We start from the raw sequence: 22478 nt of genomic DNA, 5'->3' as shown, positions 1-22478 counted from the left end.
GAGGGAGACACAGAATCTAAAACAGGCTCCAGGCTCTGAGCTGTCAGCACACAGCCCGACACAGGGCTCGAACTCACGGACCGCGACATCGTGACCTGAGCTGAAGTCGGCCGCTTAACCGACTGAGCCACCCAGGCGCCCCAGAAGACACAGTTTTAACATCGCTCCCTCCATGAAAACTTTTCTGAGATCTTCTCTGCTATCCCTTGATATCACCTCTGCAACTCTATTAGACCATATATCATAGTATTTCCTATTTGTCTCACATCAGTCTCCTCATCAACAATGTCAAAAACCCCTTGACATCAAAGACCATGATTTTTCTCTAATATATCTCACACACACACACACACACACACACACACACACACACACACACACCACTCAAATATTACCATAATATATCCCTTAGTTTTTAAAAGCACTTAGGAGAAGCAATATTAACTCTGTGTTCTCTGTCTGGTATTTAAATACTATAATGCTCTCACAAATGTTCAACATATTTTAATAATATTAGCAGGAGGGGAAAGGCTCTGATTAAGAAGGCCTAACTCTTAAATCTAGACTCTCCCTGCTAAGGGAAATCCCATCACAGATGGGCAGTTTGGAAAGCAGTTTGATTCATTCACTACACGTTTACTGGAGACTTCTTCTGGGGCCACACAATCATAGCATTATACGTATAAACAGCGCCTTAAATGTAAGAAATGGTTGAAAATTCAGAGAGGACTTTCTTCTGACATCCTGACTAAAAGGTGCAGACCTCTCTAATACGTGTGTGAGAGATATGTAAGCAGGTCAAATGGTGAGTCATGAGAATCCTAACCAAACACCAGCAAAAGCGTCAAGGGGGAACTGGACGGAAAATGTCTGATGTCAAATTAGCAAAGGCTCCAGGAGAAAAGCCACAAACTGCATTGTTTATTGAGACATCAGTATTGGAATAGAAATGCTGTGGTCATGAGCTCCCTCCAAGTAACAGAATTTTCAGGTTCCCCTTCTAAAAAGAGATGTGATGAGCAGTCCAAGTAAAAAGCTAATATTGACCAGCCAGGAGATGAGTGATTAAGACACAGGGTGATTAAGAGCATTCGGGACGGGTGGGGGCCACAGTCCACAATGCCCTTAGTGAGCATACTTGGAGCTCATTCTCTGTAAAATACCTAACACCAAGGCAAAATATCTTTAAACGTCTCACTCTTCCCCCCTATAGCACAATCACTGAGGCCACCAAAATCAGCAGGACCAGAAAACTCTCATCATGTGCCTTACAATTCTGTTTGATAAAGCCAGTAATGCAGCAAAACTGGTAACCTACTCTCAATACAGGCCAGTATTCATTGTATATACCTCAGGGAAAGAAAGGAAGGAAAGGAAAGGAAAGGAAAGGAAAGGAAAGGAAAGGAAAGGAAAGGAAAGGAAAGGAAAGGAAAGGAAAGGAAAGGAAAGGAAGGAAGGAAAGAAAGAAAGAAAGGGAAAGAAAGAACTGTGAATGTGTTTAAAAGCAGTGATTAATATTACCATTCAGACTGTTTTCTTTTTTCAGATCTGTAATTTCACTCTGACAATACTCTTTCAAGTTTTGACCAGGTAAAGAAATCTTCTAAAAAGATCTCTTTGTTTAGAGATTTGCAAAAAGTACGAAAAGTAGTTGATTCCTGTAGCTTTGCCCAGACTAATAATAGTTACTCGTGTAATTTTATAATTACAGAGAAGAAAAAGAGAACCTGATTTTTAATTGAGCAGATACAATCTATCATCTGAGCTCTAGTGTGAACAGTTCTTTATATAAACTAGCAGCACAAGCTCAAAGCAGACTGCGTTAGAAACAACTTTTTTGACTCTTACATAAGAGTTGTAATGAAAAGAATTTTGCAAATTTTTTTTAAAAAGTGTATCATTTCTAAACCACAAGTTTAAGAGGAAGCTGATTTAAGAATGACTGCAAACTAATATTTTCACATGAAATGCATCATAATTCACCCTATTTTCCCAAGAAATGAGCTCATCTAAAAAGAGAGATTACTTGGCTATACATAATTTAAAAGATTTTTTTGGAAAAAAAAAAAAACAAGATAATTAGTCTTAATCATAGAAATAGGATAGTTATTGTAGCCCCCACTGGACTAATTCACTCCTCTCAGAGAGTTGGGTTTTTTTTTGTTTGTTTTGTTTTTTTGTTTTTTTTTTTAATTTTTTTTAACGTTTATTTATTTTTGAGACAGAGAGAGACAGAGCATGAACGGGGGAGGGGCAGAGAGAGAGGGAGACACAGAATCGGAAGCAGGCTCCAGGCTCCGAGCCATCAGCCCAGAGCCCGACGCGGGGCTCGAACTCACGGACCGTGAGATCGTGACCTGAGCCAAAGTCGGACGCCCAACCGACTGAGCCACCCAGGCGCCCTGTTTTGTTTTTTAATAGTTAGAAAGGTTTATCTGAACTGGTGATAGCCCTACCTGTGTGCTGGCAAAAGACCTTATTCTCCTTTCAGGTGTTTAACTGTCTTAGTTCAGCGGAAGACAAAGGATGTTTATAATATTGTGATTTCATGCTCACTGTGGAATTAATCTGTTTTCTCATCTAACCTCTATACTTCCCTCCTTTGCTGCCCCACCCTGCAAGATATATTTACTTCTTAAATTTGGAATAAGTTCTTCCCCCCTCTTTGGTTCTTTTCCCTTTTGTTCTTTTCCACATTCCTTCCTTACAGAATCCTATGACATTGCAGTCGGAGTGAGAAAGGTGTCAAAGAGCACATGTTCCACTTGCTGAAAATAAAATGAAAACTCCTTAAAGAATTATTAACTTGAAAGTTGAGGAAAATTTTGTACCTGCCAAAGTCTAGAGTTCCCACAGGCTTCTTCTGTCAGAGGGTGTTTCCTGCCTAATCTCCAGTTCCATGTAAAAATTCCCTGCTAAACTGAAAGGAAACACACACAGAGGAAACTTTTGACGTAAAACAATTAAGACTATATGTGCCTCAAAAAACTAGACACACACACACACACACACACACTCCCTCTATAGTTAAGCGGTAGGCCAAGGGGCCCTTCAAGATTTTTAGTATCAATTGTTCTTCAGTATTAAGATTCCTTCTTTGTGTCCTGATTTCCAGAGATGAGGAATGTGAAGGATAGCTGGTTTTAGTTCTTGGCAACCAATCGCTAGGAGAGTCCTTTGGTACTTGGAGGACCAGCTCAACCGTCTTATCTTTGCTGGGAGGTAAGATAAAGTCTGTTATCACTTCCAAAGGACCAGGCTTCAAATATCTGAAGACCACTACCTTACTCTGACTGACTTCAGGATTCCAAAGTAAATGTGACATTTCTCTGATTTCTGTTTTTCCGCAGGAGTTTTACTCTTTCAAACACAAAACAAATTGTTACACAAAAGCAACAATGTGGTATCCGACAAAGGACTCCAGTCTCCAGGGGCAGCCCACCCCCACACAGGCTTCTCACGGCACAGGGGAGACAGAGATGCCCCGAAACGCTCCTCTGACCACTCAAGGCTCATCACCAAGCGGCCCTGCCTGCTCTTGCTCCTGCTCACGGATTCTGTCTAAAGGACGGCAACCATGCCCAGAGACGGTGTGACCTGGCCAGGGAGCAGCAGGACTCAGCTGACTACCCTCTTTTCCTGATGCCGCCTAAGTGGGGCCCGTTTCATCACTGGCCCCATCACGCTGCCCAGTCACGTAAAATTGTCACCGTGGTGACTAGTCATCCTCTTTCCACATCTATGTGATTGGCTTTATGACCCCAAAATAGGATTTCATAGTTCCCTACATCAAATTCAGATCATCTCCTCAAGGGTACACATGGGAAATTATCTGGAAGATGCGTTGAGGAAACTTCTGTGTACAAACTTGGGGGTTTGTTTACTCGATCACATTGGCTCCTCCAATCTCAAGTGCAGAATAAGAAAACGGCCTTTCAGCTGAAGGCAACCTAGGGACCGTAATTTGGAGCATTTTGACTCTAACTGAAAAACAAACTTTATTACTAGACAGTGTAATTTTCTGTTAGTCACTTGATCATTATTCTGACTTTTTTTTTTCATTTGATGAAACAGTTTGCTGGATCGTAGGGTAGTTGTATTTTTAACTTTTTGAGGAACCTTCATACTGTTTCCAGAGTGGCTGCACCAGTTTTCATTCCCACCAACAGTGCAAGAAGGTTCCTTTTTCCACACATCCTCACGAATGCTTGTTGATTCTGTGTTTTTTATTTCAGCCATTCTGACAGGTGATAGGTGATACCTCATTGTAGTCTTGAGTTGCATTTCCCTGACGATGAGTGATTCACAGCATTATTTACAAAAGCCAAATTATAGAAGCAGCCCAAGTGTCCATTGATAGACGAATGGATAAAGAAGATATGATATGTATATTTGGTATGGTATGATACATGGTATGTATATCACAAGATGTGGGATGTATATGCATCCAACGGAGTCTTATCCAGCCATCAAAAAAAATGTAATCTCGCTATTCACAATGATGTGGATGGAGCTAGAATATATTACACTAAGTGAAATAAGTCAGTCAGAGAAAAACAAATCCCTTACGACTTTACTCATATGTGGAATTTAAGAAACAAAACAAATGAGCAAAGGGAAGGAGACAAAGGGAGAGGCAACCCAAGAAACAGACTCTTAACTACTGAGAACAAACTGATGGTTGCCAGAGGGGAGGTGGGTTGGGAGATGGGTGAAATAGGTGATGGGGAATAAGGAGTGTACTTGTCATGATGAACACTGGGTGATGTATGGGATTGTTGAATTACTACATTGTACGCCTGAAGCTAATAGAACGGTGTATATTAACTATGCTGTAATTTTTTTTTAAATTTTTTTTTAACATTTATTTATTTTTGAAACAGAGAGAGACAGAGCATGAATGGGGGAGGGTCAGAGAGAGAGGGAGACACAGAATCTGAAACAGGCTCCAGGCTCTGAACGGTCAGCACAGAGCCCGACATGGGGCTCGAACTCATGGACCGTGAGATCGTGACCTGAGCTGAAGTCGGACGCTTAACCAACTGAGCCACCCAGGTGCCCCAACTATGCTGTAATTTAAAAAAAAGAATGGTTTGCACAATCAGAACCTTATTCTTTATCTTTCAGACACATTAATAATAAAATGGCCAAAAACACATGGCAGATTTGTAAAAGGATTATTTTTCTATGCATTTGAAAGCCTCTTTGACCAAATACAAAAATAGTATAAAGTGATATGCCTAACACATAAATACAGACTTCAATGTAATTGATGTTATAGAATAATTGCTTCTTCTTTGATCATGAGAAAAATCAACAAACAGCACAAGATTGCTTTTACCCAATTACCTACCTGCCTTCTAGAACTGCACTGCACTCTGGGCTAGAAAGTACACAATTCAGGCCAGATTGCACTTTCAAAAACATTCCCCCTTTTAGTTGTTGATCTATCACTGAGCTTTGAAATAATCTGCTGATATCATCGATTTTTCAGGAGAGAAGGGAGGCCCCTCCCTCAGCGCTCATGACTAAGGCTATCTGTATGGAAACAGGCCCCTGGTTGCTTAGGAATTCATTGGCTCCCGGCTGTTTCTGAAGCGGTAACCTTTAGTCTGCCTGAGATACCATCATTCATCTTCAGAGTCATGGAGTGTCATGCTACATAAAAAGAGGTTATTATTTGAAATACCTTTAAGAGATGCCTATCAAGTAAGGGAAGAGCCAGAGTAACGGTTACGTGTCTAACAGAAAATTGTAACATTTGTGTACATCCACAGCCTCTCTGGCCATTTTTAATGTGGCTTTAAAAAAAAAAAAATTACCAGATTTTCTTCTGTTTGTTTTTCCAAGTTATTAAAGTAACGTTCATTGTAACAAGGCAAATAATTCTGAGCTGTATAAAGTTCCATTGCCTTCTCCCTTCTCGCTCCAACCTATGCTCTTGAGGGTGACCCATTGTAAAGCCTGACGTGTACATGCGTCTATGTTTTACTATAATTTTTATACAGTCTGATACAAACGTACACATACATAACACATTTCAGTTTTGTAATACAACCTATTACAAACCTGGGATACTGTTTGGCAGTTTGTTTCTTAACATTATCACTGACATCTTTCAAAGCCAATATACACAGTTTGACCACATTGTTTGGAATGACTGCACAGTATTTCATAGTATTAATGTAAAATAATTTACAAAATCATTCCCCTGTTGAATAACAATGTTTGCTATTACAATGTTACAGTTCACATACTGGTATATATTTCTCTACATATTTTTTTTTCAACGTTTATTTTTTTTAAATTTTTTTTGGTACAGAGAGAGACAGAGCATGAACGGGGGAGGGGCAGAGAGAGAGGGAGACACAGAATCCAGGCTCTGAGCCATCAGCCCAGAGCCTGATGCGGGGCTTGAACTCACGGACCGCGAGATCGTGACCCGGCTGAAGTCGGACGCTTAACCGACTGCGCCACCCAGGCGCCCCTATATTTCTCTACATATTATGTTTGTTTGTTTTTAAAATTTCTGTCAGATAGATACCTACACCCGGGGGAGTGATATATTAAAGAAAATACAAATTCTTAATTTTTAAACAATGTTGCCTACTTAACTCTCCCAAGGGACAGAGCCAACCATGTTAGCATGTGCCCTCTCCCCAGCAAAGGTGATAATACTGGATGTGGATATTATCAACATTTCTAAATAGTATAGAGCTAGTGTATTAAAAAATCGTGTCTTATTGTTTTAATTTACGCTTCTGTGGGACTAGTTTCAATATTCAGCTGTAATTTGATTACAGTTCCTATTGAAAGTTATATTCATCACTTGTCAAGAGACCTTGCTTTTTTAAATACTGAAGGGCATAAAACTTTATACTACTTGCTTGGTAAATGCCCCGTGAAACTACAGACATTAACGTACCTAGCAGAAGACTTCTTCTTGCAATTCTATGATATGAATTGAACTAAGGATGTTATCCAAATTAAACTACGGTATTCTAATTTTTAATCTTCTCACCTAGGTGTCAATCTTAACAATCAAAAGAGGTTTTCTGTCAAAACCTTTACTCCAGCTGTCATAGCCAAATTACCAAAACATTAACACTCAAGGGAGCAACCAAAATCTATAAAGATTATCACTGAAGGGTAACATGGTAAGAGAGTGAAAAGGGGCATCTTTGAATTCGGGGACAGGAAGGCTTATCTGAGGTGGTAATGATTAAGATCTGAGTGTCAAAAAAAAAAAAAAAAAAAAAGAACCAGGTGTGTGCAGTTTAGGAAGAAGAGGGTCCTAGGAAGGCATGGTTAAGAAACAGGCGGGCCAATAGGTCTAGAAAATAGTAAGGTGAAGAGGAGAACAGCAGGATGTAGTGGTATGGATTATACAGCTTGAAAGTGAAGTAGATTTGGGGATAGGAGGTAGGAATCAAGAGTCTTGTTTGCACACGTGAAGTTTGAGACCCATTTTAGATATATATAAGCAACCATAGAGGTGACTCCAGGGTCAAGGAAGGGGCCAGGGCTGACAAACTGGATTTGGCATCAAGATGCCATTAAAAGCCACTGGACTCCAAAAGACCACATCGGGGTCACACAGAGAAGTGAAAGAGTCAGAGGGTGCATACACTGTGATACAACATCACAGGTAAGCACCACACGTTCTTCAAAAATACAGGTTATTCAGAGTTACCCTAGGACTTAAAGATAGGACTCTGAATATTACATACATCTCAAGTTTTGATATGCATTATTTTAGGGAAACTTACATTGAGTTGTAAGGCAAACATTTTATATTAAAATGCCAATAATAATCCCTAACGTATTTTTTGTGGTATCAGATCCTCACGGGTAAAGTGGTGGCATTGTGAGTAAGTCATGGTTCCAGATAAATAGGTAGAAAGTGTTCTGGCTTCATGAGTAAACACAGATTATTGTCTGTCACAAAGCCTTACGTGATACACATAAAGTGTGGAGTAAGGAAAGGAAGTTTTAAAAAAGATTTGTGTGAGACAGTAACTTAAAAACAAACGTAAGGACTTTGTTTCCCAAGACCCTGATAACGACTGCCTCCTTCAATTCTGCAACCTAGGTGCTTCCCTTGCCTCATCCAAGCCCCAGTCAGCTGACTCCTTTTAATTAGTCTGAGAACATGTGTTTCATTTCATTTATTCCAGTGATTAAAATGAATGTGGATATATCAATTAAAACACTGACATGAAAATAAAAGTCTCAATTTAAGGTTTGAAGGAGCCTTGAAAATTGACAAATGCCATGACCTAACACAAATGAAAGTAACTAGACTTCAACTAATTTTAATCTCATAACTTACTTCACATCATGTGATGGGTTCTTGGTGAGTCACTTTTGAAAGCTAAGAAAAAGCTCAACACTGGAACCAAAGAAATCCAATGTATATTTAGTTTTCAGTTCTCCTCACAAGTTTTTTTCCTCTTTTGGCAATGACAGTAAAACAAAGAAAGAGTGGCTTTATCATGGAATTGAAACAAATACACACACAAAAAAAGAAACTTCAAAGAATCTGTTTTGTTTTGAGGCCATTAAACCACGTGCCAGGAATTTTCCGAGTAGCTGAAACTCTTAAAATACTTGATGGCTTGCAAAGAAATATTTATATATTAAATATAACTTGAATTTCTTAACCTGTGAATAAACAATTTTAGAGTAATCTATTTTCATGATTCATTAAACGTATTGTTTATAATGTATAGATATATAACCTAAATATGGAATGTATAAAACCTTGATTAAGCACATGTAATACATAACACTATATGAGTAACAATTTTCCTCTAAAAAACAAATACGGTAAACTGAATGAATACAGCAATTAAAGAAAAAAAGAGTAAAAGAAAATGGACCTAAGAGAAATGCAGTTTGCTCAGGAACAAAACCAGATAATGAAGAAACAGTTAACTTTTAAACATCACTCCCATTCCTCAGGTTCTGATTGGCTCATTCATACAATTAGCTGACGATAGAAAATGTAGCTTGCAACCATAACTAAAAGGACCTTATTTCAAAGTTCAGAAAAAAACTGTAATTACACAGATTTGATATTTTTATTCCAAAAATACTGTAATTAAAATTAACTTTTTCACATCCTTTTAGGCTAGCTAAATAAACCTCACGATCTAAAAACTTAATTTCAAATTCCTATCTCATGCTGCAACATGGTAAGAAAATCAGGATAAATAAAAACAGTAAAGTCTTTACTTTCCATAAATGATTCTATGAAAACTTGAAAAGAGAAAGACTTGAATATTGTATATTTGTTCAATGGTTGAAGAAACAGCTAGCACATTTTTAATGTCAGATATGTAGCTATCTCATCATTCAACATGGGCTACACAAATAAATACAGCTAAAAGAAATGCAGCAAAGATTAAAGAAATACACTCATTAGAAAACAGAACAATGATCAAAGTCATACTATTCGTACAGAAGTCAGAGAGGCCATGGGCAGTAAAAGCCTGTAAGGACCGAAATGGAAACAGAAAAGGATAACAAATAAATGAATAGCACACTGAAACTAAAAGCAATGTGACCACTCTTAAATTCAGGGTTTGAAAGAGAAAGGGTCTTACTCACCTGAAAGAGGAACATGTACAAGACACAGAGCAATGAAGAACGGAAGAGAACCTGGCTTCCATTTCCAACGACAGTTCCACATTTGATCTGAGTGAATCATCCTGCAATGCAAGAAAGCAACCATCAGGACACTCAGCGTCCAGGAAGGCAGTAGGACAATGACAGTCAAAGCGCAGGTTTTCAGCAGAGACTGGAAAAAAGCAATCGTTATAGAATAGGCGGTTTCCCAACGAAGGTGGGAAATATTCAGATAATTCAAATTCATTAATCAAAAACTAAAGCAATTTCAGCTTCAACCTTCAGCATCACCAGTCACATGCCCGTCTTACCCCAGAGGATTTTTATATCAACCTCTCCTATAATCTCCCAAAAATGTAGACTTCAAGGAAATGCTTTCGTTTTATGACATCTGCTGTGTTACAAATGGAAACAATTTAAAATGAAAATAAGGTGCCCAATTGCCTTCTTTCCCTTAAAATTAAGCAACGAAGGGGAGCCTGGATGGCTTAGTTGCTTAGGTGTCCGACTTGGCTCAGGTTATGATCTCACGATTCGTGAATTCAAGCCCCACACCGGGCTCTGTGCTGACAGCTCAGAGCCTGGAGCCTGCTACAGATTCTGTGTCTCCCACTCTGTCTGCCCCTCCCTGGCTGGCGCTCTCTCTCTCTCTCTCTCTCTCTCTCTCTCTCTCTCTCAAAAATAAATAAACATTAAAAAATTATTTTAAATTAAGCAATGAAGCATTAACATCCAAAAAGAATAACTACTTTGTACATGATAGCTATCAATGTTTTCAAGTGGCTACCAAACACCAAGTATTATAGAAACTACAATTAACTCTACAGTGGTCTCGTCTTTAAACTCAAAATTGCACCTACCAATAATTTAGACAGGAACATCCATATTATCTTGGCTTAAAACAGTGGTATGAAACCTTTCATTGACTCACCTCCATCAAAAGAGACAAGTCAGTGAATGGGGCAGCAAGCCACCGTAAGGGCCCACAAAAGGACTGGTTAGCAAGAGAGCCATGAAGCAGGAAAATGGTTACGTAGCAGTGAAACAAAAACAATAACAAAAACAAAAACTCCTGATCTTAAAAGTCTCTAAAGGGAGTTTCCATGGTTCCAGGTGACAGTTGAGAATCTTTATTTCTAAAAAGAGAAACAACTAATCAGATACTTTAGGATCACAGTAACACCTTCTTTACCTGAAGCTTGCTTATCTGGAGTAAAATACGTAATACTAATCACAAAACCAGATACGCAGGGAAGGAAATACTCAAAGGAGAAAAAAATAGACATCAAATGATTTCTTTTGATGTTTCCAGTCCATCCTTTACTGTTAGAGACCACCTACATAGCAGGGCGAACAGGCTCCAGAGTGAGCTAGACCAGGGTTTGCTACTTGTAAACTATGCACCCCTTTGGAAATGTACTGGACCTCCCTGCACTTCCAACTTTCCACCTGTAAAACAGAAACTCCAATCCACAGAGCTGCTGGATGATGAAATTAGAGCATGTCTTTTGAGAACAGTGCCTGACACTTGCCTAGCAAGTGCTCAACAAATATTAGCTATTATTGTTACTACTACCCTGGGCTTTCTAATGTAAGTATGGTTACTTCGTCCACAGTAAAATCAAAAGAAAAGCCTTAAACAAGAATGGACCATATGATGTTTTAAACTAACACCAATCAATTGACTTTGTGACTACTTCTGGATCACCTGGGAACAGAAATGAGATGGATTACTCATGCCTGCCATTAATCCAGAAATTCTGAGCGGTACCTGATATTCATGCCATGTTTTTATATTCACCCAACTAGAATTTCTAGCATCACTTGGTTCCTAATGGAAATTCTAAACCAGGTAAAGCTTAAGATCTGAGGAGTAGTTTTCTGTATGGAGGGTATGTTTTAAAATACATCCATCCAAAATATTTGAAATTTGAAGCAATGTTACTGCTTATGGGAAGCAATATGCCACAGTACATCATAATAATATAATAAGAATGGATGTGAGCTTTGGAATAGCACAGAGTTACAACCTGGTGCCTCAATTTATTGTGTGACTTTAGAGGCAAGTCCTTAAAATGCTGAGACTATTTTCTCTTCTGTGTATAGGATGTCATCCATCGAAAAGACAGAGTCACTACTGCATGGCACTTAGTAAGTGTTTTAAAAAGGGGAGATGATAAACTTCTATCACATGAAAGGCTCACTCATTTGGAAGAATGGGTCCATTCATTTTGGATGAATGAGGTGTTTCCCATTCAGGTCATGGATGAATTAGCATGCTTCTAAAACAAACAAACAAACAAACAAACACAATTATATATTCAAAGAAGTTTAGAGCTGGGAATATCAAAGATGAAGTCTAACCTTCACATCCCACAGAGGAGGAAACTGAGGCCCAGAAACATAAAGGGGCAGAGCAATCAAACCTGGCTACCAGCCCTACCATTTATATTCGAGAATATCAGCTCGAGAGAACTCCCAGCCTCTTAATCTCTACGGCACATGACAATTTTCCTTCGTCAATACTTGGAGAATGGTCTCCTCTCAAATTTATGTGCTCTCTAAAAAATCCTCAAGGAGGGTTTCCTGGGTGGCTCATTCGGTTAAGCATACAACTCCTGATTCCGGCTCTGGTCATGAACTCACAGTTCGTGAGTTCAAGCTCTGCTCTAACTTGGGCTCTAAACTCAGAGTACAAAGCCTGCTTGGAGTTCTCTCTCCCTCTCTTTCTTCCCCTGCCTCTCTCATGCTCTCTCTCTCTCTCTCTCTCTCTCTCAAAATAAATATATAAACTTAAAAAAATCCTTAAGGAATCATCTTTGTTAGCTTGGCAACATTGAGTATTATTTCGTAACGCAACTTTCTTTTGCTATAACAGGTTCTTATTTAGGGATTCCATAGTCAATCCTGAAGCTGTATCCTTTCAGACAATAGCTGCAAATAATGACCAAGGGCTTCATGCATTCTGGTTCCCAAGACTCCATCACTTCATATTGAAAAGGAACCCAGCACAAGGCAAGCACTCGTAACCAAAGTTAAACCTCATGACTGGTCAACTTTCATCCACTTGACTGTTTACTGAAGAACAGAAACAAACAAATTAAGAATAGAACAGAGGAAGGAAAGCACTATGTGTCTTCTCAGGGGATCGCTTAGCAAAGACACATCCCTGAGATTTAAATAACTTTCTCACAAGAACGGAAAATCCAGATCAGGGTTACTAAGGTTCTAAATAGGAGCTACAAAAAAATATAATACAATCTTGTATTACTTGAGTCGTAGCCTCAAAGTTCTGTTGAAGAGACCAAGAACATTTTTAAGTAAAGGAGAGTCCTACATAGACTTCTGTCACCTGAAAACCATCTAAGCATGAAATGTAAATCCAAGCAATGAAACCTATCATTTCACAGGCAAGAAAAAAGAAAGTACAATACTAAACAACTTGCCCAAGATCACATAATCAGTGGTGGGAGAGCTAACACATCCCAATGCCACCTGGCTTCCAATTCACCTGTCCCTGAGAACCAAGACACCTCCACTGCAAACTTGCTCCACTTTTCAATCAGCACAGGCTACAACATACAATATGTTTGAGTCCTATTTCAGGAACTTTAGAACCTAACCCTGTTATTGAATTGTTGTTAATGTCAGAATGACCCCTTATGAACGTGACTCAATCCAAACGCATCACTGAAATAATCTGTAGTCTAGAAAACCGAACGTCTTCCACCTCTTCACTCCTTAAAAGTCCAACTTAAGGAGAAATTGATGAAGAAAATTTAAAATCAGTGGAGGAATTGACACGGCACTAATTCTATTATTACTAGCAATAGTCAGAATTACAGATTATTCCTCAGATCCCAACCGTATTTCTATGTCAAATCTTTTCACAAAGGACCATGAGGAGTGGCAAAGAGAGTACCTTAATTCTTCTAGAATGAAAAGAACAGAATTTGGTTCATTCAAGTCTGAGCAGAATTGTATTTCTCCTTTTGGTTAAAGATCATGTTCCTGATCTCAAGCAATGAACAAAAAGAAAAAGTGCTATTCTATCACTCAAGTTCTTTTATTAAGTTTGGCTCACCCCCCCATTTCAAAAAGGTAGAAAGGTTTATTCTTCAAATCTGCACAAATCTTGACTCTTATATGAGCAGAAGCATCCACTGCACCATGGCTTGTACCCCGGGTGAAATTAAAAGGCAACCCTGAGAAACACACATACACTCCATGTAAAACTAGGACTATCTGAAAAAAAGGATAGCGTATCAATCTCCTGGTTGTGATACTGTATTACAGTTTTGCAAAATGTTACCACTGGGAGAAACTGGGTAAAAGGTACATAGGATCTCTACCATTTCATCCAGCTGCCTGTAAATCGACAACTATCTCAATAAAATGTTCAATTAAAAAAGTAAACCCTGAAGCCCTGGCATATATAACTTACTTTCAGATGATTCAGGCAAAATATTGTGGTGCATGTACAGAGAGGGGAGGGTGGAGGGAAGAGGAGAGGATGGACAATAAAACAAATGGGATACACTAAGTGATTCCACATTAAAGAATATACATGCGCTCTTCGTATTATTCTTGCAACTTTTATGAAGGTTTAAAATGCTTTATTTTTTTAAAATGTTGATTTATTTACTTCGAGAGAGAGAGGGAAAGAGGGAGCAAATGCACATGCCTGAGTGGGGGAGGGGCAGAGCAAGAGCGAGACAGAGAGAATCCCAAGCAGGCTGCACGCTGTCAGCAGAGAGCCTGATGCTGGGCTCGAACTCAAGAACCGTGAGACCACGACCTGAGTGGAAATCAAGAGCTGTAAGCTTAACCCACTGAGCCACCCAGGCGTCCCAGTTTAAAATTACTTCCAAATAAATGTAAACACACTCACACACATTTACACTGAAGTGTATCCATGTTTATCTCATGACACTCCCATCAGTATGAGTGCCTTAGTCATCGCCAGTTTGGTAGAAGTAGCATCTCATTTGGGTTTCCTTTATTTGGACTGGCATGTTCAAATTGTTTTTGTAGTTGTCAATCACAATAGGAATATTTTTCTTCCTAATTTGTGGTTTCTTTTTACAAATGCTATACTAAATATGCTAAGCTTTTGTCATATTCACTATAAATATTTTAAATACAGTAATCTTGAATGCCCTAGGCATTCCAAATAATTGCATCCTGAGTGATGCTCGTAAAGGAAAGTGAGATGATACTCAGGTAACCAGGCTCAAGTTTTATTGGTGTTTTAGTTACCACTGAAATGTCCTTTACATGCTGTCACCCCAGTCACTAAGTATGTATCTTAATGCCATCCAATATAGATAATGCAATAATGCTATCCCACCAGAAATGAAATGGAAAGATATGGGTTTTTGCCCAAGCATGCCACACACATTGAACAAAGCCTTATTCTATTTAGTCTAAAGTCTAAATAGTCTCTAGAAACTTTTAATCATCCCATCAGAAATATAAACTCTGGAAGAGATGGGCAGTTAGAAAAATGGTCAAGTTTAAGGAAGTAGTTGTCAGTTTATTTTTAATGTATAAACTGATTCTCTTTCAAATCATTATTTCCAGAAATCAGAGTGACGTGTCCAGTTAGGCAGTAAAACTACAAGCTTCTAATATTTCCCATAAGCCAAGAGACAATAGCCTCATTCACCATTCACATTGGAAAAGCACAGTGTCATGTAATTTATATAAGCCATAAATGGAACAGGAGTTTCATGCAGCCTGAGATCAGTTAACACAAGTCTTGCTAAATCTACTAAATTTCTTAGGATATGAAAAATATGTAGTCAGTACAACTCCAAATATATTTATGAAATCTATAACTTCATAACTTGAATGTAAGAATATATTAACATTCTCCCCCCACAGAGTAGGCAGAAAATACCTTAGTTTGTGTGCTTGAACCCATTAAAATAAAAATTTAAAAGATAATATCGTTTGTGTTCCCCATTTTAGCATTTTTCAACAAGATAGTAAGAACGTTTACTTTGGAAAGGTTGGTATTATTTCCATATATTCTAACATACTAATATCTAAAAAGAATCAGATCATCTTAAACCACTCCATATGAATTATAAACAGCAAAATGGAAAAAAGAAACCATTTTGATCTGGCAAGACATGGAAAAACTTTCAGACAGAATAGCTCCATAAAGAAACTCAAATCAGGGTATTAAACTATATTTTATGTGATTAAATGTTCATATCTTGACGCTCTATGACATAAGAGTTTCTAAACATGTGGAATTCAAATGGAGTAAATAACTTCATTTCATGAAGAAATTTTTACAATACCTGTGGATCAGTTTCATGTTATTTTTAAAAAATTGGTATTCATACGTTTATTTCATTTCCCATAAGATCGAAATTACCTAGGAAAGCTGAAGGAAGCTAGACAAATATCTGCTGTTAAAAGCCTTCCTATATTTTTAGGAAAAACTGAAGTTTCACACAAATTCACATTCATTCAAAATGTGTCGCCTGTATATGAGAACAAGTCTCCTGTGAGCCTGTTGGCTGCATCTCAAAATAAATTATTTCAGGTTGTACCTCGCTGAATCCACTGGCATAAACGAAACCCTAAAATTCACAGGTGTGGATTTACTGCACACGCGCTTTTAATGAAAATAAGTAGCTCTTTTCTAATTCTACTGCTGACCACCAGGAACACAGGGGCAGAGGGCTAGGCTTGTGGGTACTACACTTCCTGTTTTAAAAATGCTGGGTAGAAGTTGCAAGGAAGGGAAAGACAGGGCCTGAGGCGCAAGTCTCTACCCAGGTATTAAGCTGAAAGAGGAAATTATGATGGAAACACATCAGGATCCGGTAGCTGGAGGAGGGAGGATGAATATCAACTTCTAGAAACTCTTGGATGTTAGTGGACGGGAGTAAAATGTCAGCGTATCTGCCCAAGATTAAATAAAACATCAGAGGGAAAATTACATATTACAAGAAAAGGCAGCTTCTCAGTAAGACACAAAAACAGGGCCTTTTTAGAACTATCTTCCTTTTTTTCCATTCTGGAAGGCCCAGGCTGCGCTCAGCGGCCCTTTCGCGGGGTCGCTTGGAGAAACCTCAGAACTTCGATGGTAATTCCGTAAAATTAAAACCTTTTAGGTTTCTCTGACCCTTCATAACCCTATGTCCCCCGCTTCTAATTCCAGACAAGAAGCCTCCCACATCCCATCCGGTAAAATGACATAGTCCTTCATTACTTTTTAATCTACACAAGACAACCAAGAAACTTTTCTGCGCGTTTTTTTTTTTTTTAAACCATTCAAATAACCCAAAGATCCAAGAATAACTTCTACAGTCAAGGGTGACAATGTGTAAAGTCAACATTTTCCCGGTATAACCAGTACCTTCCAAGCCCCCAGGTGTTGATCCAGGAGCGCTCTTTCTTGGCAGGGCAAGGCCCCTGGATGGAGGAGCGATGCCGGTTACTCCTTGTTTAATTTGACTCGAAAACACGTTTTCCCCATTCTTGAAGCCCTGCCCTTTTTTATTACGCTTTACACCGCCCAAATGTGAGGTTTACCTCTCGCTGGAAAAAAAAAAAAAAAAAAAGAAAAAAAAAAAAAAGGAAGCCGCACACGCAAGTCACAGCTCCGCCTTGGCAATACCTGCTCGCTCCTCGGTGCCTCGGGGGTCAAACTGAAGACAAACCGGTTTATTCTGTCAATGCAGTTGAAGTCCTTGCAAAATCATTTAGTTGAGGTGGGGGGGTGGGGGGGAGGAGGTAGATACAGGTAAAGGTGTGAAGGAATTCTCAGCTGAAAGGTGAGACTTACATGTTGGCATTAAGGTCCGCAGGGGCCGCACGGTCATGGTCCACAGTCCTTCCCCGGCTCTGCTGCTGCGAGCTCCCCGATGGAGACCCCGCGCGCCCCCCGCCGAGCCGCGCGCGGCTGCCCGACCCTCCTTCACGCACTTTCTGGAGAGTTCATCGGGGTTTCCCGGCAGCCACTCCACGCCCGCGCCCGGGGCGGCGCAAGGTGGAAGGCCGGCGCTGCGGAGTTCAAGTGCGGATCGCGGCGGCTAGGGGGCGGACAGGGCGGCAGGTTCCTCCTTCCAGACAAGTTTAAGAAAAGTTAGGGCGAGAAGGTGAGGGCAGGCGGGGCTGCCCCTGAGCCGGTGCTGGGTGCGCGGGCTGATCTGGGCCGCGCGCGGGTGGAGGGGTCCGACCCGGCAGGTCCTCGCCCCCGCCCGCGGGAGGCGGCACGTGGTCACCGCGCCGGGGCTCTCGTCCTCCACCCCCCCCCCACCCCCGCCCGCGGGCCCGGGCTGCTCCCCGCGCCAGTCGCTCGGCCCGAGCTGTGGGGGGCGGGGGGCTCAGGTGCGGCTGCCCAGGCGGCGCGCGGCGTCTGGCCGGGCCCCGCGCGGCCCTGGGGCGGCCCCAGTCTCGACGCTCCGCGGCGGGGGCCGTCCCCAAAGCGCGGCCGCCCCACCCAGGATCGCCTGCCCCGGGGCAGAGAGGGAGAAGTCCGGCTGCGGGGCGGGAGAGGCGCTCCCCCGACGGGCAGCCTGGCGCACGTTGCGGGGGCCGGGCCGGGGTGGGCGATTGGCGCCGGGCCGGGCTCTGCTCCCAGGCGGGGGAGGGGACGGGGCAGACCCGAGGTCAGCAGAAAGCCTCGAGCCCTGAATTCGGGAGACTCTGCGCAAAAAAAAAAAAAAAAAAAAAAAAGAGAGAAGCTCGGAATGCCGGCGGCGGCGATGTGGGCATCTGCCCGCCTGCTGGGATTCCGTGTCCCCAGCCCAGCGGGTCCCTGCGCCAAGCTCTGGGGCCGCCGGCTTCCTTCTCTCCCCTTTCCTTGTTCTTCTCTGTCCTTTTCTTCCCTGGTCTCTGCCTTTCCTTTCTTTCACCTCTCTCCTCTAGTCTTTCTTCGTTCTTCTGTTCTTTTTCTTTCTAATAATCGGAGTGAAGGGGGAGTCCGTCTGTCTTCCGAACGACCTCGGCCGCCCCATACCGGCGCCGCATCCCCTGGTCTCTGCGGGGAAAGGGGATGCTCTCCCACCACACCCTTCTCCAGGGAGGATGAAGACCGGACTTAGGAAGAGGCCGAGAAGGCGGCAGTCGCAGTGGCCACCACCGCACCCACGACAAATACACCCACCGCCTTCTGCCCCTGATCTGCTGCCGCCTTCAGTGCCACAAACAGAGATTCATGCTTTGGGCTTAGAATTTAGTCTTCATTAAATGCCTCTCCATAACCCACAGAGTGATAATACTTAAACTCTTTGCCATTGCCCTTAATTTGAACTGTTCACATCCCTTCTGGAAAGAAGTATTTGAAAGGGGAGTGGGTACTGTGTGATAGGAGGCAGGAACAGACTCGGGGGGCTGAAAGTGGGTGCATAGAGATCCCGAGAAAGCAAAACTTAGAACGGGTGGCAGACTGGTGCACAGTTTTGGCTGAGACCCACCTACCAGAACTGCTCCTCTGGGACTTAGAGATAGGAAAATTGAAGAGATATTAACAGGGGGGCTGGGAACGTGTTCCCATGACATTTCATTCAGCAGAATCGATTTGCAAAGCAAATCGGGTTGCTCACTGGGGAAAGTCCACTGCCTGGATTCCAGTGCTCCTACAAAGTAGCCGACTGGCAAAAAGATCCAGACACACCTCCTTGGAGATGAGAAGAGGGAAAAAAAAAGGACTCACACTTGGAAAGTACCTCCCTTCCCCTTGTGAACTGCGGGAGTTAATCTGTGAAATGCTGGAGGCAAATCTTCCCGGTGATAGGGCAACATACACATCCAGAGTTCAGCCCGCCTTGAACTGTGAGCATGCACACGTATACATGCACAGGCCACACAAAAAGGTGCCAAAAAATTTATATAACATTGATTGGCTGGTGATAGAAAACTGTTGGGGTGGAAAAAAAAAAAAAAAAGAAGAAGAAGAAGAAGAAGAAGAAGCAGAGCAGGACTTGAGCACAGACAGCTCCTGGCAGAAAGGAAGCTGGAATGCTGCCACCAAATGCAGAGGCCTGGAAATCCAGGGTGTGTTCTTCTTATGACTTTTATCAATGTTTATTTTGATGAATAAACAGTGTAATTAATAGAGATGTTGAATTTAGCACTTAAGGAAAACCGAAGTTCCTCTGTCCAGCGCTCCCTTGTGACAGAAAGGGAAATGAGACCCAGAGATGTGAGGACTGCACAATTCAAATCGGTCTCTATTAACGCCAGAATGTCCCAAGGACATTTACGTTCTACTCATAGAATTTTCTTTTGAGCAGTGACATTTACTATTTCACAGTCCCCAGATTTAGGAATCTGAGGGCAGCTTTGCCCGCTGCGTCTCCCAAGACTGGCTAAGGTTGTGGTCTCATCTGAAGGCTCGATGAGGCGTGAGCTGCTCCCAAACTCATACATCTGGTTGTTCCACTCAGAATTTTAAAGCTGGAAACACAAGGGCAGACAAGGAAATAGACATAACTGTATTAGGGTGATTTAGACAAACAGAACAAACAGGATGTATATACACATATAAAGAGAGGTTTAAAGAATTGGCCCACATGATTATGGAGGTACAAGTCCAAAATCTTCAGGGTAGGCCAGCATACTGGACACTCACGGGAAGAGTTGCCATCCAAGTCCAAAGGCAGTGTGCTGGCAGAGTGCCTTCTTGTTTGCAGGAGGTTAGTCTTTGTTCTGTTGACACCTTCCACTGATTGGATTAGGCCCACCTATATTATGGCAAGGAATGTGCTTTACTCAATGTCTACTGATCTGTTAACCTCATCTAAAAGACATTTTCACAGAAACATCCAGAGTAACATTTGACCAAATATCCGGATTCTATGGCCCAATCAAGTGGACATATAAAATTAATCATCATAGGGGTGCCTGGGTGGCTCAGTCAGTTAAGTAGCCAACTCTTGATTTCGGCTCAGGTCATGATCTCATGGTTTGTGAGTTCAAGTGGGATTATATCTCTCTCCCTCTTTCTCTGCCCTTTCCTGGCTCACGCTCTCTCGCCCCCCCCCCCCAAAAATAAATTAATAAACTTAAAAAAAATTAACCATCATAGTAACTGAAACAAATGTACCTAATGTCTAAAAGCCATGTGTATTTACGTGTGCTATTATATGTCACAACGTTCATAAATGTATCTTTTGTTATTTCTATATGTTTACATGAATCATAGGTAAAATATTTCTGGAGACAGTGCCTGTCATTAATCAGTACATTAGTAAAATCTGTGTATTTTGGTAATTCTGTCCTCAAACTAAGGATTTGTTCTTTTTCTTTAAAAGAGCATGTTAGGGAAATAGAGTGTGAAGAGGAAAGTACATGATCTTTTAATGAAACAACCTGGGTTCAAAACTTGTTCCTGTAATTTATCAGCACTATTAAGTCTGGTAGTTTACTATGTAAACTATAAACCTGATTTGTAATAATACTTACAATGTTTAACTCATGGGGTCATCAGGCAGATTCAGTGAGCTAACAATACAGAGCACCCCGCGTATTTCCTGGAATTTGGTAATATCGGTTGCCTCTGCTTGCCTCATATATCATCCTAAAACTGAAAGTGCCAGGACCACATTCCTTTGCACACAGGAATCCTCTGACAACATTCCAGACAAAATGAATATTGAACATCTGTTTGAATCCTTAGCATTGATGAACACTTCGCTATGAGAAACTTCCTCTTTCTGTTGATTGAATCAAACATTCATGCCATCAGCTTCCATTCAGAACAAGGACATTCTATCTTCCACAAAAAGCCTTTCAAATATCTGAAGACAGCTATCATCTCTCGCCACTCAGCTTTTCCTTATTCAGTTTCCGCAACCATGGCTATTTTAACCATTCAGTGCCTGACTCCTCACTACACATGGGATTCACCCTTTGCTATCAAAACAGGGGCCAGTATCAGCCCTCTTGACAATGTACTCAAAGTGGATTCTACTTGTTGCCCTTGATAACAGTGAGATCCTTACCTTTCCTGAACTGGATAGTACTCTTGTCTAAATAAAAGTTAATGTTGACCACTTGAGCAACCCATAACATAATTATAGTAGGAAAAGGAGTACCTATTATTATGTTGATCTACTGCATGGCAGGGAGTGTATAAATTTTGGACTACAAATCTAGTTGTTCAAGACATATATCTTAATTTATAAGTAATTCTTCAGTCCAATTTCTGTTTTAATCTCTCATGCTGCCTTAACCAGTTCGATTCCTTCCATTTCAACAGGCTAGTTGATTTCTTCAGCAGGGAGAGTAGAAAAAAATATGGTCCTTGATTTATTTATGTCAGCAGATATCAACCTGCTCGGTGCTTGGTCATCAGTCTGCAAAGGTTATCAATCTTGTCAGTGAGGCCCCTCCAGGTTTGTGGCTTTTTCTTGACTTCCTGATGGGCCATCGCTGTCTGCCATCCTGCTCCCTTCAAACAGCCCTTCCCATTCTGGACCCTTGGCCCCTGTCTGGGATCTCATAGAGATCAGAGAGGAGGCAGGCAGGAAACAAAGGGCTCAGCACTCTAACACGCCCACAATCTCTCTTACTTCCCTTTCTATCCTGAGAAGGGAGGTAGCTTGTCTTTCTCTGCTGTGTCTCAACATTTCATTCATCCCTCCAATCCTGTCAGTTCTCTTGGTGTTCTGCTTTAGGGTCTGAAAAACCAGTCCAGGGATCCTAAATGCCGCCTCCTTCTTCTTCTTACTCCTCTTCCTCTTCTTCTTTTTCTTCTTCTTCTTCTTACTCCTCTTCCTCTTCTTCTTCTTCTTCTTCTTCTTCTTCTTCTTCTTCTTCTTTCTGCCCCATTATTTCCAGAAGTTGTGAACATACAGCAACTAGAAGCTTGTGCAGGAAGA

General features: G+C 41.2%; 1 protein-coding gene across 3 annotated transcripts in view; it reads right to left on the bottom strand.

Annotated features, from left to right (window-relative positions):
• ADGRG6 (adhesion G protein-coupled receptor G6) overlaps positions 1-17789 on the bottom strand; it is a 140415-nt gene extending 122626 nt beyond the window's left edge. For all 3 annotated transcript variants that reach the window (XM_030316474.1, XM_030316475.1, XM_030316476.1), the window contains exons 1-2: positions 17438-17789; positions 9613-9713 (exon numbers count right to left, since the gene is read on the bottom strand). In XM_030316474.1, coding sequence (XP_030172334.1) covers positions 9613-9713; positions 17438-17439 — 103 coding nt within the window. In that variant the 5' untranslated portion in view covers positions 17440-17789. The remainder of the gene's footprint in view (positions 1-9612; positions 9714-17437) is intronic.
• Between the last annotated feature and the right edge of the window lie 4689 nt (positions 17790-22478).

Source organism: Lynx canadensis, chromosome B2 (assembly GCF_007474595.2).
Source record: "Lynx canadensis isolate LIC74 chromosome B2, mLynCan4.pri.v2, whole genome shotgun sequence".
NCBI lineage: Eukaryota > Metazoa > Chordata > Mammalia > Carnivora > Felidae > Lynx > Lynx canadensis.
This window is presented reverse-complemented; position numbering and strand designations above follow the sequence as displayed.